Raw genomic sequence first — 17,877 nt, 5'->3', positions numbered from 1 at the left:
ACATGACACAGATATTGATGATTTAAGAGCCTTTCTGAGCATTTAGGCAGATTTCAATTCTATTTCTGTCCCATTCTTTACTGAAATACATGGTTCATACATACCTCCTCTAATTGTTTTTTAAGATCCATTATTTCTTTTCTATATCTTTTCAGGAGCGCTTCATCACTCGATACCTCATTTACATAAGGAGTATTCTTCATATATTTAGCAGTACTGGCAAACTGGAAAAAAAATATGAGTGTTCAGTGCTTGACACTAAAACATTTATTTTAGTCAACATTTAGGTTTCTTGTAGTTAAGTTCTTTAGAGAAAAAAATCAATGCTCTTTCAGGGTGGGATAATATTTTTCAACACAAAGAACATTCTGTGTGCTGTAGTAATTCCTGTAACCTACCCTGGCACTGAAATATCTTCAAGGACAGTCAAATATTTTAAAAACAGATGGGGACAGAAAACCTACAAACACTGGCTTACTAGAATCCCATCTACCCTTCAAAATCCAGTGTAAATCGCTCCCTCTACCTGAAGCTTTGCTTCAGGTCAAAAGCAGCTGTCCTTCCTTTGAATTCTATCCTACTTACTAGCCACGTAACTATTAATCCAAGGCAATTATGTTGGAAGACAGTCTAATCTTCCCCATAAGACTATAACTTCTGTGAAGCCAAGGACTCTATCTTCTAACTTTGTTTCGCTGACAGTATCATGATCCAGTGCTCAATAGCTCTTTAAAGCAATGTTTCTTAAAGTACGATTATCAGAAGTAACTTTAAGTGATAACATGAAGATGACCATTAAATCACTGAACCCTTCATTGAAAAAGCTATTCTATTGAAATTTCTCATTTTTCCTTTAACTCACACCCCCAACCTTCCCCCCCCTCCCCCACAAACAAAAACAAACCCAAAACAGAAAGTGCAGGCTTTAAGCTCATTAAGGCATGCAGCAATTAGCTAGCAGGAATTTAAGAATTATTGTTATAAAGACAAACAATTTTTTGAAACAACTTCCACTTGTTGCAAGTGATACTAGTTTTCATTTATGGGACTGATAAAAAGTATCCTTCTATAATAAATTAAGTAAAAAAGTGAGTTATTTAAATGAAAATATCATGTTAATTTCAGTAAAAGTGTTAGATGTGGCAAAAATTGTGGAGATGAGATATGAATGACTGAAGTCTGGGAAAATTAAAAAATTCTATTTAGTAGACAGCACATTAATTTTATCAGGTATGTTATGTTAATAGAAAAAAAGAAAACACAGCTAGCCTGGCTGCTGTTGCTCAGTGGTTGGAGCATCAGCCCACACAAAAGGGTTGCAGGTTCGATTCCTGGTTGGGGTGTGCACAGGAGGCAACCAATTGATGCATCTCTCTCACATTGATGTTTCTCTCTCTTATCTTCCTCTTTCCCTTCCACTCTCTCTTAAAAAAAAAATTATGAAAAATGAACAAAAACAAAAAACCCAAAATAAACCCAAAAAACCTATAGCTAAGCTTAGTAGGTATTTTTTCTTCTTTAAGATGATCACCCCACCCCCCCCCCCAATTAAGTTGAGATAAAAAAACAAACAAACTCACCTGGAGAGTACTAAGAGTTTCATCAAAAGACACTGGAGTAATTGTGCAGATAATACGTGTTTTGGCATTTCCTCCCAAGGAATTCTGGAGAATTCGTGTTAATTTGCTATCTCGATAATTTATGAAACCCCTAGGTGAGAAATGAGTTTAGGAAGAAAAAGAGTAAGAATTTTTATATAACAAAAATGGTTACTTGATTAATGCAGAACTTTAGCTACAACTTTAAAAATAAATTATTTTCCGATTAAAGAGGGCAGGTAAAATTTACTGACTCGAAATCTATACTAATAAAAGGGTAATACATAATTAGACCAGATGTCTTCCGGACAACCTTCCGGATGTCCTTCCGGACAAAGCCATGGTGGCGGGGCCGAGGCAGAGATGGTTAGGGGCGATCAGGCCAGCAGGGGAGAGCAGTTAGGGCAGTGGTCGGCAAACTGCGGCTCTGTGGCCCCTTAAGTGTGGCTCTTCCACAAAATACCACGTGTGGGCGCGCATGTACAGTGCGATTGAAACTTCGTGGCCCATGCGCAGAAGTCGGTATTTTGTGGAAGAGCCACACTCCAGGGGCCAAAGAACCGCATGTGACTCGTGAGCCGCAGTTTGCCGACCACTGAGTTAGGGCGATCAGGCCAGCAGGGGAGAACAGGGGGATCAGGCCAGCAGGCATGGGAGCGGTCCTGGATTGCAAGAGGGATGTCTGGCAGTCGACCATCCCCTGAGGGGTCCCAGATTGGAGAGAGTGCAGGCCAGGCTGAGGGGACCGCCCCCTCTCCCCCCGCCCATGCATGAATTTCATGCACTGGACCTCTAGTATTTAAAATAAGTTAATTTAGCTGGTCATAGTCATAGATATAAGAAGTCATGCATGCTCACAGAATCACAAAAGCTTTTGAATACATGAAAGGAATTAGCACTTTGTCACTGAACTATAATAATTTTCAACCTCATGAAAAATGTAAGCATTAACAGGTAAATCACCATGGGATAATCTTACCCAACTTGTCCATCACTAAGTTTCTTGATCACTTGTCCCAAAATAAATAAACTTCGATTTATATTACAGCCTTCCTTAAGTCTCACACCTGCATTGATTAAACAAATATGAAAACTAAAATTGATTTCTGTACTACATGATGAACTTATTTACCAGCAAGTTATAAGACAAATTAGAAATAAAAGGGTCAGATGCTAATGTCTATGCTTTGCACTAGATCTGAGCCCACCTTTTATACCACTGGTAGAAGGAGCCCTCTCCCTATTCCTCCCACCTATAGAATGAATCAGCAAAGCTGTCACCTGAGAGAACTAGCAAAAGGAAAATGACTAAGAATCAGAAGGAGGAAAAGCCCATTTCCCAAAAGAGCCTCTGACTCCTCAGTTCAAATTTATTTTTTTCAAACCTCACAAGCAACTATAGACATACAATCAAGTTAGTTCCTATAGGCTCACAACCAAAAAGGTTTTCATTTTAAAATTGTTAATATGCTCAAATGACTCAAACATTAAAAAAAAAAGTACATTGAAAAAACTCTCTCACTTTTATGCTTCATTCAACCTATTCCTGTTTCTATTCCAGCAAACCATTTTTATTAGTTTATTTTTCTAGAGATTTTTAAAAATACAAGTCCATACATATTAATTTCTCCCCTTTCTTTTTTACACTAATAATAGTATAGTAAATACACTACTTTTGCACTTCGCTTTTTTTCATTTGGCAGCTGTTATTTCAGGTGCATTATTCAGCTATGACTATAATATTGCTGCTTAACAAGCCAGCTTAAAACAAGCATTTATTTCTTATTTACAGGTCTGAGAATTCACTGGTTTGGTGGATATAGGCCACCCTCAGCTGAGTGTGTCTATGTCAGGCTGAAGGAAATTAATGTAGAGAGGTTTGACGTCTTTTGATTGTGAACCTTCCCATCTAAGTATGCTTATCCATTTGTGTAAGTATATGGTTATGTTCTTCAGGTCTGTTTTAAAGTTTCCTTTATGCTGGTCTTGTGAAATTTTTGTTGAGTTTCATCCTAGGTATTACATCCTTTAAGTCATTGCTGTAATTAGAGTCTTTCGTACGCTTAATATTCGAACTGGTTGTTGTTTGTATCATGAGAGTTATTTATGTCAGCATATTAATTTTGTACCCCACTACCTTTCTGAATTTTCCTATTGGTTATGACGATTTGGTTTTCATGGTACTCTCAGGAGCTTTCCAGCTATACAATCCTAACATCTGCATAGTTTTAGTTTTTTAATTGGTGCTACAGTAGCCTGAAGTAACTAGCTAGATACAGAAGCTGGTTTTTGCATTAAAGACCTTTATCACAAAATTATTATTGCCATTACGTTATTAGTTTCTAAAATGCATGCTAGCACTTTTTATTCTGTAAAACAGGAAAACATTCAGACCAACACTACATGAGTTTTCATTACCTTCAGCACCTGTTTGAGCAGCTCTTTCACTGCCTGCAAGATCAACCAAATTCTGAAACATAGATGGAAATAAACCTTTAGGAAGGATAACGTGAAATAATAAAATCTAAACTGAAAGCACGTTTTTCATGCATGGTTTATCTGAACACCACTCTTATACCGCTGTCTCTCACCCCCCTGTCTATGCCTTCTCTTTTCTGAGTCATCTACACCGTGTTCCTTAACTATACTGTATCCTCCACAATGCTGACAGAATAGGTTCTCTATTTCCTACACGAAGTTCAAAACCTTAACTACGGTGATTATGATTCTTTACAATCTGGCAATTGTGTTGCCCCAACATTATATCTACCCATTGCTTACTCTTAACTACTCACTAAATTGAACTATACGCACTATGCCCTACACACTTCCACACTTGCACCCTTTTAGTTAGTTTGAATGTTCTAGTATGCCCTTACTCATTATTCAGGACCAAAGGCAAATGTTACCTCCTCAATGTAGTTTTGCTGACTTTACCCTTCATCCCCCACACCTTGAATGAATTTCAATAAATCTATGAGCTTTATTCATAGCAATATAAATTTCTATTAACTGAATTATATTAAGCAAATGACATTATAAATATCCAAACTAAATATCCAGACTAAATATGCAGCCCACAGGGCGGACATTCCCCACCCTTGCATTAGACTAAGATCAGAAATGACAGAGAAGAGGGAGCCAGCCATGCAAAGACCAAGGGAACTGTATTTAAGAATAAAGAATAGACTGTACACCCAGTCACAAAGCAATAACAAGCTTAGTGCATTCAAAACATAGAAAGGGCAGCACTGGCAGAGTGAGTGAAAGATAGGACAAGATAGAGTAAGAACTCTGGATTTTCTAAGTGCAACGGGAAAATATGAGAGGACTTTAAGCAAGAGCGACATGTCTTGATTTAACTTTCTGAAGGTGGAGAAAGGATTGGGGAGGGGCAAGAGAGGCAGCAGGGAGCCCAGAGAGGAATGTCAGTGTGAGACAATGGTGGCTTGAGCTAGGCAGGTAGCAGTGGAGACAGTAAGTAGTGGAGGGATGTTTTCTTTATTCTTTTAATCTCCAGAGCCCAGTACTAACCTCACAACATGGTAAAGGCTCAGTAAATAGTCTTAATGCATTTAAAGTCAGAGATTTAAATTGTTTCTCTGTGGAGACTTGCAGGAATGGCGGGTAATTCTGTACCATTACATTGCAGTTCTATCTCAGATACTTCTTTCTCTAAAATACTCAGAGAAGTCTAATCTTTTTTCTAGAGTATCTATTACAGATATCCCTGATACATAATAACAAGGCAACGTGTTGAAGGCAGCATGAATTAAGGTATAAGATGGGAATGAGCATTAGTATTCGAAGATATGAAGAATCTATAAGAGAGGAGCTCGTGTGGAGTAGAAGGAAGTAAAGTTAGATGGGCCAAGAGTGGCCAGATCTTGACTATGGGAGAGACACAACAAAATCAGTACTTAATAACATTTGAAATGAAGATCAAAGTCATGGAAGCCAGGTCCAGGAGAATGATGTAGCAATTTAAGAGAGATGAGTGCCTAAATGAGTATGACACCAAGGAGAAATGTTGAAAGATGAAACCAGTAAGAAATGGTTATAACTGGATAAAAGGGAAGGCAGAAAGAGAGCCAAAATGACTTGGGTTTTTAGCCTACGGGACCAGAATAATGCTGGTACAACTGGAAAAAAGGAATATTCATTGCAATAGGAATTAATTTGGTTTTAGACACACTGAAGTTTGAGACAAGAATGGGACATCTGATATAATAAAAGGTTAATATGCAAATAGACCAAATAGCGGAACCAAATAACCAGTTGCTATGATGTACGCTGACCACCAGGGGGCACGCACGGAACATGGTGGGTGTTGGCAGCAAGCGGCAGAACGCGGAACATGGCAGGCGTTGGCTGCGGCAGGGTGATGGAACAGGTGAGCAGGGGTGCCAGACCAAAGAAGGGCGCCGGTGGCTGTCATCAGGGAGAGCCTGTGGTGGTTACTGAAATTTCTTTGATCCTGCCTATGCCGCGGTCCCGCCGGTACTCGCACCTGCTGCTGGCGCCCGTCCCCATCACACCCACTGCTGGTGCTCAGCACCGGTCCCAATTGCTTGGCGCCGTCAGCAGATGCGAGTGGTGGCTGCTGGCCCTGATTGCCCCTCAGGGCTTCTCCACCTCCCCCTGCTCCTGAGGGGTGATTGGACACACGCTGACGGTGCTGGTCCTGCTCGCACTGGCTCCTGCTCACTCTGCACTGTCAGCAGTTGTGAGTGGGACAGGTGCTGTCAGTGTGTGGGAGCGGCAGCAATGGGAGCAGGGCTTTCGGGAGACAGGGGACTGGGGAGCCCCGGCAGGGTAGGGTAGCGGGGGGTCTGCGGCAGGAGGGGCCGGGAGGGGCACAGAGGATGGGCTGAGACCTGCCCCTGTGCCCACTGCAGCCTCGCAGCCCACAATTCCTTTCAAGGTGCACGAATTTGTGCAATGGGCCCCTAGTACGATTATAATAATCATTAGGAAGACATGTATTAGAACTCAGAGACTCTAGATAAAATAAACATTTGGCCATCATTAACACAGAAGTGATAACAATGTCTGAGAACACGCATGGGAAGTAAGAAAGGCCACAGAACAGCCTGTGTTTTTGTTAGAAGGGTAGGAGAAAAGAGGCCACACAGGGGAACAGAGAAGACGCACAGCTAAGAGAACCTGGATCTTATCACAGAAAGGCTAGGAAATGCTCAAAGGCCACCTACAAAGAGTCAGAAAATGATCCTTTGGGGAAGACTTCTTTCCAGAAGATACTTAAGAGAGGCTGGAAGGTTGTTGGATCAGATGGGACCTGTGGTCCCTAAATGAGAGCATCAAACAACATGAGAAAAGTCATCAAATGGATCACTGACCATGTCAAGAGTATTAAAGCTAAATTAAGAGAAAAGTTGGAAATGTAGTGATATATCACAGACCAGGTTTGGAAAACAACACAGAAGTTAGGTTTTTTGCTGTTAAATTAAAGCAAGACTAGTTTACTAAAATAAACTTTGCACTTGTATGGTAAAGTAAGTAAACTAGAATTAGATTTAATTAAGACTGAGTTTTCAAAATCTAAAAATGAACAAACATAAACTATGTACAAGTGTTGGGACTACAAGATGAATAAGATATCACTCTTGCTTTCCAGGGATTTACAGTCTAAAACACTGTGTTTATAATATAAAATATATTTTTTTATTTACTCAAGAATGAACTTGAATGTGATTTATTTTTAAACCATCCCACTTAAGTTTTTGTTTATCGTACAAGTCTTAATTCTATTGGATGAGACTAAAAAGCCAAAAAACAAAGACACTGACCCATTCCAAAATTACGTTAACTCTTAAATGTGTATGAAAAACAAATAAACAAAAAAAAAACAAAAAAAAACCCAAACAAAAAAAACAAACCCCCCTTCATTACTGTCATAGAAAGCCTCAAATCCTACAGTCCTAACATCTAAATTTTAGGAGATGGTAGCCATACATAATAGGAAGAAAGATCCTCTAAATTCTTCCTACATTTTAGCTAGCAATTTCATGCTACATATGTCGCTAGTTAAAACACCATTTATAGATGGTTCTATTTAGTTCAGTTAACAGTCCTTATGAAACCAAACAACCCACAACTCAGTCCTATTTTGCTTTGGCCTATAAGGTACATTATCATGGTTTATCAATACTCACCAAGTGGGACACCTTGACAGATCCTTCACAATTAGAAGGTTCACCTTTCTCTCTACTTTCCAAAATCTAGAAGGAAAAGGAAACTTGTAGAAAAATTAGTGCATTCTTAACTGGAAAGACCAACTAGAGAATTACCTACCATCCTAAAAATGGTATGAGAGCGACTGCTTCTTTGATTCATTTTTGTAATTCCATAATGTCTATTCTCTGTAAAAAATGAGTCATATTTCAGCAGTGTATGTCAAAATTTTTAAAAATTAACTTTTATTTTAGCTTAAAACTGAAAGTGTGACTTGCAGCCTAAATGCATTCAACTGAATCGTTTTTACAATGTCTTGAAGAAATACAGAATAAAGTCTTACTTTCTCCCTTTCTGATCCACTTCAAAGCCATTTCTGATGTAGAAACAACTTCTTCTGTGAGGTCAGATACATACACATTCCTCTGAAACAAGTTTAATCATGGGAAGAGTAAAGAAATAGAAAACACTTAAAAGTTTGCATATCAAAAAGAAGGTGCGAACTATGATAGAATACATGTTTAGAAGTTAAAAATGCAAATGAAAACTATAGTATGAAAATAACAGTAAACTTATGATATTTACAATTTACTTCCTATATCAAAGCACACCAAATTCTAACCTGAAACTTCCATCTTGCTTTTTTTAGGCATTTACACCAATATATTACAGCTGTCAATATTTAAAAACTACACATATAGGGGTGGGCAAAAGTAGGTGTATAGTTTTGAGTATACAAAATACAAAACTTATTTTTTTTAGAATTTATTCTTGTATTATTGCATTACTAGAGGCCTGGTACAAGAAATTCATACACTCAGGGCAGGTGGTGGGGGGGCACCCTCAGCCCATTCTGTGCTCTCTCCCAGTCCGGGAGCCCTTCGTGATATCCTTAGAGCTGTCACGAAGGCAGGAAAGGCTCCTGCCACCACTGCTGCGCTCACCAGCCGTGAGCCCCGCTCAGGGCTTCTGGCTGAGTGTCACTCCCCCTGTGGGTGTGCACTGACCACCAGGGGGCAGCTCCTGCATTGAGCATCTGCCCCCCTGGTGGTCAGTGTGCGTCATAGCAACCGGTTATTCTGCTGTTCAGTCATTTGCATATTAACCTTTTATTATATAGATGTTACAACTGAAAACCTACTTTTGCCTACTATGTATTGCTTAAAAAGGGATCTTTATAATCACTTAAGAAAAAATAAAATAAACCATAGATACAGCACTTAAAAATATAGAAATTAAAGGTAAATATTCAAGAACAACAATCGCAATAAATAAGTCTCTTTTTTGAGCTACTTTGTTAACTCTGCTACTCACATTGAAGTCTTCCCGAATTATTAAAGGCTTCATTTTTCGAGTGTCACAAAGTAAGTCTGTAATGGTTTCATTATATATTTCCATGTAAGACACACGCAAGAGAAATTCCCTATCAGGGAACTAGAAGATAAAACAACAACAAAACATTAATCATCCATTTAGGAAAACCTAATACTAAACGTTTATGTGTTAATATTAAATATTAAAATATTGTTTGAGAAACTATCTCCTTAAAACAAACAAACAAACAAACAAACAAACAAAACCCCTAAAAGTCCCCTTTATGGTTCTATATTAACAATGATAAACACAAAACTATAAAAGCAAAAGCACTGTTTCAGAAAAATATAGTATCATAGAATTAGAAGAGTGCCCTGTCCAAATCTAGAAGTTCAAAATAAAACCATTCCCACAGATGTTCAAATACAAACATTAAAAATCATTAAAATAATAATAAGTAATTTAAATGCAATCAACTCTTAACTAATTATGCTGCCATACTGGCCCTCTGCTGCCCTTGTCTTTTATCTACATCTATTTTTACTGCTCCTTGGCAATCAATGGCAGTTAAACAAAGGCAGTGAGGAGTTAACCATTCTGATAAGACTTTCCTGCTCCTTAATGCCCATTTTGTGGTCGGAGTATTACTATTTCAAGCAAAAAATGAAGAACTTTAAGCTCTGAAGTAAGTTTGTGGAAAAGAAGTAAATCTATGCATGCCTTTCTTCTCTCCCCATAGATAATCAAGAGATAACTTTAATCTACTTCCTTTCATCATTACAAGAGAACACTGAAGTTGCTATCCTATTATTACTACTTTTACCTGTATATACTAAAAATTTAGCTAAGTTATTTACCTTCTCAATTTTATGGAAAATGTCATGAATTGCCCTGGGTATTACTCCCAAATAATCTCCTGAACCCATCATAGTAAATGTTTTTCCCGAAGCAGTCTGCCCATAGGCAAATATAGTACCTACAAAAACAAAACACACACAAAGATTAAAAAAAGAGAGAGACTACAGAGTATAAAACTATTAATATTTGTTGAACAGACAGCCCAGACTAAAATGTTTCTGCAATGAATACAAACCATTATAGCCTTGTATGGCAGAATCTATGATGGGCACTGCTATTTCTTCGTAAACATCTTTAGTGGTTTCATTACTATCAAAGACACGATCTAAAAAAAAACACACATGAGTTAAACCAAACAAACTGTGTTTTCTTCTTAATTAGTAGTTGCTCAAAGAAATAAAATTGTCAGAATCTATAATAATAAAAACGTAATATGCTAATTAGACCATACGTCCTTCTGGACAAAGTCAGGGCTGCAAGGGAAGCCCGGATTCTGGGTACCAGAGGGAAGCTGGTGCTGGCAGCTGGGGGAAGGAGGGCCTACTCTTGCATGAATTTTCGTGCATCAGGCCTCTAGTATAGTATAACATATTTAAGACTGTATTTTCTTCAACTTTTTGGTCTTCTGAAAATATACTTTTCTATAAGGTAAAACGTGTTGGTCCTAACACCTATACCCCATCCAAACAAATAAAAAACCCACCCAAGAAAATGTCATCTATGCTATGTACTTTCAAGAGGCAGTAGGGCATAGTGGCTAAATATGGAGTCTTAAAATAGATTGTCTGCAAATCCTGGTTCTGAGACTTACTAGCTGTGTGACTTTGGGCAAGGTGGTTGATATCTCTGTGCCTCAGTTCCCTAATTTGTTAAACCAATACACTGTATTACCTTCCTCACAGAATTATTCTAAACATTAGGTTAATACTTAGGAAATGAGAACTATTACTATTCTTTGGGAAATTTCAATGTTTAGAATATCTAGCAAAAAGGACTAGCCCAAACTAAACCAACAAATGCAAACATTTGAAAGAAAAGTACTGAAAAAAGCTGAATTTAGAGGGAATGCCCAGTTTGCTGGTTGCCAAAGACTAGGTTTAGGACAGCATTTGCCCTGATGAATTCACTAGTCTAGGAAGTGGTTTTCTGCTTTTCTTAGCACATTAAAAATGGACCACTCTTGCAGTGGTAGCCTCACATTAAAAAGCTCACAAGCAATCAATTTGTGCATCAGGAGGGAAATGGATTGACCCACAATGAGAAATTCAGTGATCACACTGCTTGCACCACGCCCATATATCTACCCTGTTGGCAGAACTATATGGAAAACCAAAGTTCCATCCAAAGACTGCTTAGGCATCATAATTTCTGAGCAAGGAGAGGTGACCGGATGATTCAAATCTTAATGCCATCTGCTTCAGATAGGTGAATGAGTCAAAATCCTCAATGGCATATACGGCTTCCGAGAATCTGTAGTACCTGAGTCGAAATGCTTTCGCATTCATTGCTTTTGGTTTTATAATCTCTGGCACATATTGCTTTACCTTTTAAAAAATTATGTTAATCCCCTCAAATAGTCCTTTACCAGGAATCATTTTCTCTACTATACATCTTGGCTCCAGAACCTTATATGTTGGCTTTCTACATTAACACTGTTTTGACACTCATTCCTAACGTTGTTGAGAATACTTTGCTGTCGCTCTTTGGTGCCTAAGTGGCTAGGACACAGATCTGGAGCCTGACTTCCCCTTGCTGTCTGTGTGACTCTCAGCCTCTGTTTTAGTCCTGTTCTAAAACGGGAAGGTCCCTATCACATAGTATCTACTGCACAGGCTTGTTGGAGGGTCAAATGAGTTAAGATTATGAAGAGCTTAGAACAGTGTTTGACACACTGGCAACACTATATACACATTAAATCCATACAACAAATCAGTGTAGTCAACCTTTAGGGCAGGGGTGGGGAACCATTTTTCTGCCAAGGGCCATTGGGATATTTATAACATCATTCTCAGGCCATACAAAATTACCAACTTAAAAAGTAGCCTGCTACATTTGCTTAAATTAGCTTACCCTAGTGCCTTGGCAAGGCCAGACCAAATGGTTTCATGGGCCTCTATGTTCCCTACCCTTGCTTTAGGGCCTTTAAGTCCCTTTGTCCTAGGTAGCTCTCCCTCATCCTGCAGGTCCCAGTTTAAGTGGTACCATTTCAGATACCTAGCTAGATCCCCCACCTATAAGCTTCCAAAGCTTGTCATAATAAGTGTAATTACTTATTAAGGTGTCCCTTCTGACACATGATAAGCTCCATAAAAATAGGGGTGAGTCCTTGCTGTATTTCAGCAAAGAACGAATATCTTCCCTACTTACTGTTTCAAGAGATTTCTTGGAAATAATTGTGGAAAAAATACTAAATTGAAAAGATGATCTTAAAGATGACTTCACATTAAGTGACACATTTTAGGCTTACGAAGTTTTAGGCCATAAATACACTAATAAATAAGAGGGGAAAATTATAGTTTTAGTCATAAGACACTCTGACTATTTTAAATATCAATTTATTATCTTACCTTTCATACACGGATGAACAATTTTTAAGGTACCCACTGAAGCAGTTACCAAAAGGCTTGGTCTCTTCTTTAATGACAAATCCAGTATTATTCACAAGCCTTTGTACTTTTGTACTCTTTTTGTTATTGTTTTTAATCCTCACCCTACGATATTTTTTCCATTTAAAATATATATATATATATATATATATATATATATATATATATATTCTTATTGATTTCAGAGAGGAAGGAAGAGGGAGAGATAGAAACATCAATGATGAGAGAATCACTGATCAGCTGCTTCCTGAATACCCAGTACGGGTGATCGAGCCTGCAACTCAGGCATGTGCCCTGATGGGAATCGAACCCGGGACCCATCAGTGCACAGGCCGAACCTCTATCCACTGATCCTAACCAGCCAGGGCTTTCCATTGATTTTTAGAGAGAGTGGAAGGGAGACGGAGAGACAGAGAGAAACATCAATGTGAGGGAACCACATCGATTGGTTGCCTCTGCACAAGCCTTGACCAGGGCTGGGGATCCAGCCTGCAACTGAGGAACATGCCCCTGACAGGAATCAAACCAACCGGAGACCCTTCCGTCTGAGAGTCTGAGCCAAACCAGCCAGGGCTTTTTAATTTGTACTCTTAACAGGAACAGAATAACAGGTTACCTTTTGATGCTAGCACAAGCTTACCAAAATTAAAGGATTTACTCCCATCCACTTGATAAACAGCATTATTGCCAGTTTTCCAATAAACTTGGGTAGTTTCTCCAAGAGCTTCTTCTCTAAAACAATAAAACACTGCATTTTACTATTACTGGTCAAAGAAGCAATGTTATAAGAAAGATAATTTAAAATATTTCATCTTCTGAAGACCATTTTAAAAGACGGTAATGACATCTATATCAGATAAACATGGAAAATCCACCTTTTTTTTTTTTATTGATTTCAGAGAGGAAGGGAGAGGGAGAGAGATTAAAACATCAATGATGAGAGAGAATCATTGATTGGCTGCCTCCTGCACGCTCCCCACTGGGGACTGAGCCAACAACCTGAGCATGTGCCCTTGACCGGAATCGAACCTGGGGTCCTTCAGTCCGCAGGCCAATGCTCTATCCACTGAGCCAAACCAGATAGGGCTGGGGTTAACACTTTTAAACAGGGCTTCAATAACCTCCTACCCTCTCATGGGAGTTACATTTCGAAGCTCTTCACTCCTACTGTCTTACCCAGTACCAGCAGCTGAGAAGACACACCCAAAATGCAACCCTGCTTAGGTCCCTCTCCCTTAAATCCTTTATTTATTTTATTTTATTTTATTGTTTTTATTCTATCTATCTATCTATCTATCTATCTATCTATCTATCTATCTATCTATCTATCTATCTATCTAATCCTTTAAAGGTCATCTGAAGTCCTTGCTGTGGCACAGGAGACCTGGATTATGTTTATCTCTCTTCAACCTCATCTTCTAAATTCCTCTATCAATATATCTATCCTAACTCCCTACTAATCAATTACCTGAAGGTTCCCAGGGGATAATAGATTCAACCCCTCTGCGCCTGGAATTCCCTGACTAACCTTTCCCTTAAGGAACTTTATTCTTTCATTCATGAAAAGTGTCAGGAGTTTCCTGGCAGTAGCCCTGCCTTCCCCCAAACTGTCATCTCACCAAAAGGCTATGAGGCCTCCAGCCAACACTCTCCGCCAGGATATGGTAACACTTGCCAAGATGTATTGTAATAGTTTCTTTATGGGGCGAAGGCCGGAGACGAGAGAAGCAAACAGACTTCAGTACCTCCCCTCCCTGCTTTTTCTCTGTAGCATTTATTACTCGCCTATCAACGTTTTCATTCTACATTTTTTTTTCTACTTTACTTTCTGTCTCTCCTGCCCCATGTAAGATCCACAGGGCCACGATGACAGTATGTTTAGTACAGTACACCTTACTAAAAAAATAAACAATCTGTATATATCCCCAGTCATTCCACTTTCTGCATGTTGTATGCAGTCATTGTCTGAATGAAGTCTTAGGTGCCTACTGAATACGATGCAAAAAAAATAAAATAAAAAAGACAGGCTCGCTCTGGCTCTTACAGGGTGCACAGCAGGAGGGAGACAGGTCGGTGTCACCCGCCTGAGTGCCAGCAGGACCCCTCCGACAGGACCTCCCCAGGGGCGGGGTGGCTGGGTGGGTGCAGATGGGGCGTGGGGGGGAGCAGCGCTGGGCTAAGGCTCTCACGCTGACCACACTGAGTTTTTCGATGTAAGAGAATCCGCAGCTGGAGTGTGTCTTTTAGACCCGCCGGTCCTTCCCTGCGACTTGACACATGAGGGAACCCAGGCGAGCAGAGGGTAAGCGGATCAACAAGGTGAAGGGATAACAGACCACTGTGCACACCCCAAGGACGCCGACAACAGTTCGGAGAAGGTCAAGGGGGGGGGGGGGGCAAAGCCCGGGGAGGGAGACACCTAAGATAACGCCAATATTAAAGTGGTTTTTTTTTTTATTAAATATTTAAAAGGATAAGCGGCCGAGTTACTGAGCAGCGGCGCCCGGCGGCAGCAGCTCTGGGGAACCCCGCGGGCTGCACCTCTTGGGCTGGGGCCGCAGGGCGCCGGGTCGCGGGCGGGCACACCTACCTGCTGTTGAGCGGGCGGACCCGCACGCAGACGGCCACGGCCCCTTCCTCCGCCATCCCGTCCTGTCACGTTAGGCCCCGGGGAAGTGGCCTAGGCCCTCCGCGCCGGCGATGCGGAGGCCGCGGGCCGCCCCGCCTTTAAGTTTAAATTTTCCCAAACGCCGCTGCTGATTGGGCGAGGTCTCGACTGACGTCACGGGCCGTTCCACCTGCGTCGCGGCGCGGGGGGCGCGAGGCCGGCGGGCGCGTCCACGGGTATGGGAGGGGGTGTCACTGTAAAGGGTCTGGAGAAGGTGGTTGTGGCGAGGGATCCGTGATAAATAAATAGCTATTATCTGCTACAAGGCGCTGAAGTGCAGGACGCCACTTCACCCTAAAAGTTTGCAATATGCAGAAAAAAAACCCAGAATTTTTTTTCGCCAACGAAAGAGAATTATGACCTTTAAAGAATCAAAGTGCCCACCCCCACCCCACCCCCGACAAAAATAAATAAATAAATAAATAAATAAATAAATAAATAAGAAGGAAAAATCTTCAAAGTCACTGTCCAGCCTGGAAACAAGAATCTTGTGCTCAGAAACTCTGAGGTTTAGATTTTCTCTTTTCCTTTTTATCTCTCTAAGTTCCTGTTTTCATTGGCGTTGGGTTCTGAAAGGAATTAACAGTTTGCCACCCTGAAGCTGCCTTTTGTGATACTGATTTTAAGCTGTTTGTTAAGAAACAAAACACGAAGAAAGAGCCTTTGATTCTTCCCCCTTTCCTGCCCAAGAGAGTCAGAGAAGCCTGCTTTAGGAAGGGAGCCTTGGCTTAACCATCACTTTAAAAACCTGTTGATTTGATTGTTAGCCCAGCTAGAAGATGCGGGCTGTATCTAATAAGATGGTAAGAGTTAAGAAAGCTGTGCTTTAACTTAAATTGTGTGGTCAGGAAAGGTGAAGAGATTTGTTAAAGATACACTGAGGCATATTTAAAAAATGTAAAGGTTTATTTGAGCAAAAATCTATTCAAATCAGCCAGTATCTCATCTAGCAGATCGAAAAGAGCTCTAAGGACCTACACAAAAATAAATGACTTTCATGGGCAGAAAGGAGTGGAAAAGGGAAATTACCCTCAGCCCCAAAGTGGATTGGTTATTAAAAACTGACTTTCCTTTAGGGGGTGACAGGGTCCTATCAGGCAGATTACCTAGTTGTTGATTCCTGATTGACTGTTTAAAATCCTATTTCTGGGAAAGCCAAGAATATATTTAAATCTTAATTTGGTGGCATGGGGTTTAGCATGAGCAACTCCATTTTGGGCCTGTTGTCTTGTTTTCAACAGATTAAAGAATTTGAGGTTATGGAACTTTCAGAGAGTTTTAAAGTTTGCATGCATACTACTTCTCTAAAAGGTGATTGAAATTTTTACTATTAACTTTTTTCTTACTATTAATTTTTTCTCAAAGATTAGTACATGCGTATGATGAAAAAAATGTAAGTAGCGTAAGAAGAATCACAGTGAAAAATTAACCTTCTTCCCACAACTGATCCCCAGGGTACAAGTTTGTCTCTCCAAAGGTAACTTGCAATTTCCTAGAGCGTTATCCTCAGATTAATCTACAGATATGCACATACATATCTCTTTTTCTTTATTGCATGTCTTTTGATATAAATAGGTACCTACAATATATACTGTGGTGTACTTTGCTTAAAATATGATCTTTACATAGCTATTTGTATTCAGTTCAGGAAGGGAAAATGAATACCAGAGCATGCATGTTAATTGCACACGCTTCCATGTTGGTGTTTAAACCACAGTTTTTCCATCCAAACTGCTGATTTCTGTTGAAGCTGCAGAGGGCACTGTCATCCCTCCAGAAGCATGGCAAAGCCTTGAGTAGTGTTTTGCAGTGTTTGAATGCGTTGCCAATTATAGGATTCTGAGCAGCTCCTGGCATTCGTACACATCAATTCAAATCACTCACTTGTGCTCACTTCTTATATATGTATTTTATATAAAATTAATTGCCATATGTGTTCACATTATGTCATCATCCTCAACAGGGATAATTTTTGTGTAATAGGTACAACATTTAATTTTGAAAGCACAAATCTTAACTTTAATTTTGTAGCCATCTCTGCAATGATCACAGACATACTATCCTTTTCTTTTTAATTATGATTACACGAGATTTGTGTGGCATCGTGGAAACTGTACTGACCGAGGTCATCCAACTCCACAATTTCTGAACTGTATGCCACACCAGGAAATCATCCACAAAATGAGGAGATTGGATGAGAGTATTTTTAAGGTTCCTCTTAGCTTCAATAAGTTTATGACATCTTCCTAAAAAAACAAACAAACACACCTGTTAAAATTGAGTATGGGTGAGTGTTAAATAGAATACGGATGAGTGAAGGGTTGGGAAAAGCATTCTAGGTTACAGAGAAAGTCTAAGACAGCTACAGTGCTGCAGGGACTGATGACAGGCCACCCTAACTCATTCTCCTTTTTTCGGGCCAGAAAGCAAGACTACAATACCAGCCTGTCTTGCCCTTAGGCTGCTACTTCTAGGCCTAGATGTAAAAACTGCATGGGTGCATTTTTCCTTGTGATCAGTCTTTCCCCTTGCCTCACTGACTATTGCAAACCTTGGCCATTCTCCTCAAGGCTGGGTCCATCTTTACTGAGAAACCAGGGCAATCTGGTAAGATGTCTCTCCACCCAGCTCTCCCAGT

General features: G+C 39.9%; 1 protein-coding gene across 1 annotated transcript in view; it reads right to left on the bottom strand.

Moving 5' to 3' along the window:
- Positions 1-15,264, bottom strand: part of CENPE (centromere protein E) — a 52,943-nt gene extending 37,679 nt beyond the window's left edge. Inside the window, exons 1-12 of the mRNA XM_036327085.1 lie at positions 15,162-15,264; positions 13,212-13,303; positions 10,201-10,290; positions 9,965-10,083; positions 9,108-9,227; positions 8,137-8,218; positions 7,914-7,981; positions 7,775-7,840; positions 4,017-4,068; positions 2,578-2,665; positions 1,581-1,710; positions 105-224 (exon numbers count right to left, since the gene is read on the bottom strand). Of these exons, the coding sequence (XP_036182978.1) occupies positions 105-224; positions 1,581-1,710; positions 2,578-2,665; positions 4,017-4,068; positions 7,775-7,840; positions 7,914-7,981; positions 8,137-8,218; positions 9,108-9,227; positions 9,965-10,083; positions 10,201-10,290; positions 13,212-13,303; positions 15,162-15,217 (1,083 nt within the window). The 5' untranslated portion in view covers positions 15,218-15,264. The remainder of the gene's footprint in view (positions 1-104; positions 225-1,580; positions 1,711-2,577; positions 2,666-4,016; positions 4,069-7,774; positions 7,841-7,913; positions 7,982-8,136; positions 8,219-9,107; positions 9,228-9,964; positions 10,084-10,200; positions 10,291-13,211; positions 13,304-15,161) is intronic.
- Positions 15,265-17,877: the final 2,613 nt, after the last annotated feature.

Source organism: Myotis myotis, unplaced genomic scaffold (assembly GCF_014108235.1).
Source record: "Myotis myotis isolate mMyoMyo1 unplaced genomic scaffold, mMyoMyo1.p scaffold_m19_p_1, whole genome shotgun sequence".
NCBI classification, from domain to species: Eukaryota; Metazoa; Chordata; class Mammalia; order Chiroptera; family Vespertilionidae; genus Myotis; species Myotis myotis.
Note: the sequence above shows the minus strand (reverse complement) of the source record. Positions and strands in the feature narration are given on the sequence as shown.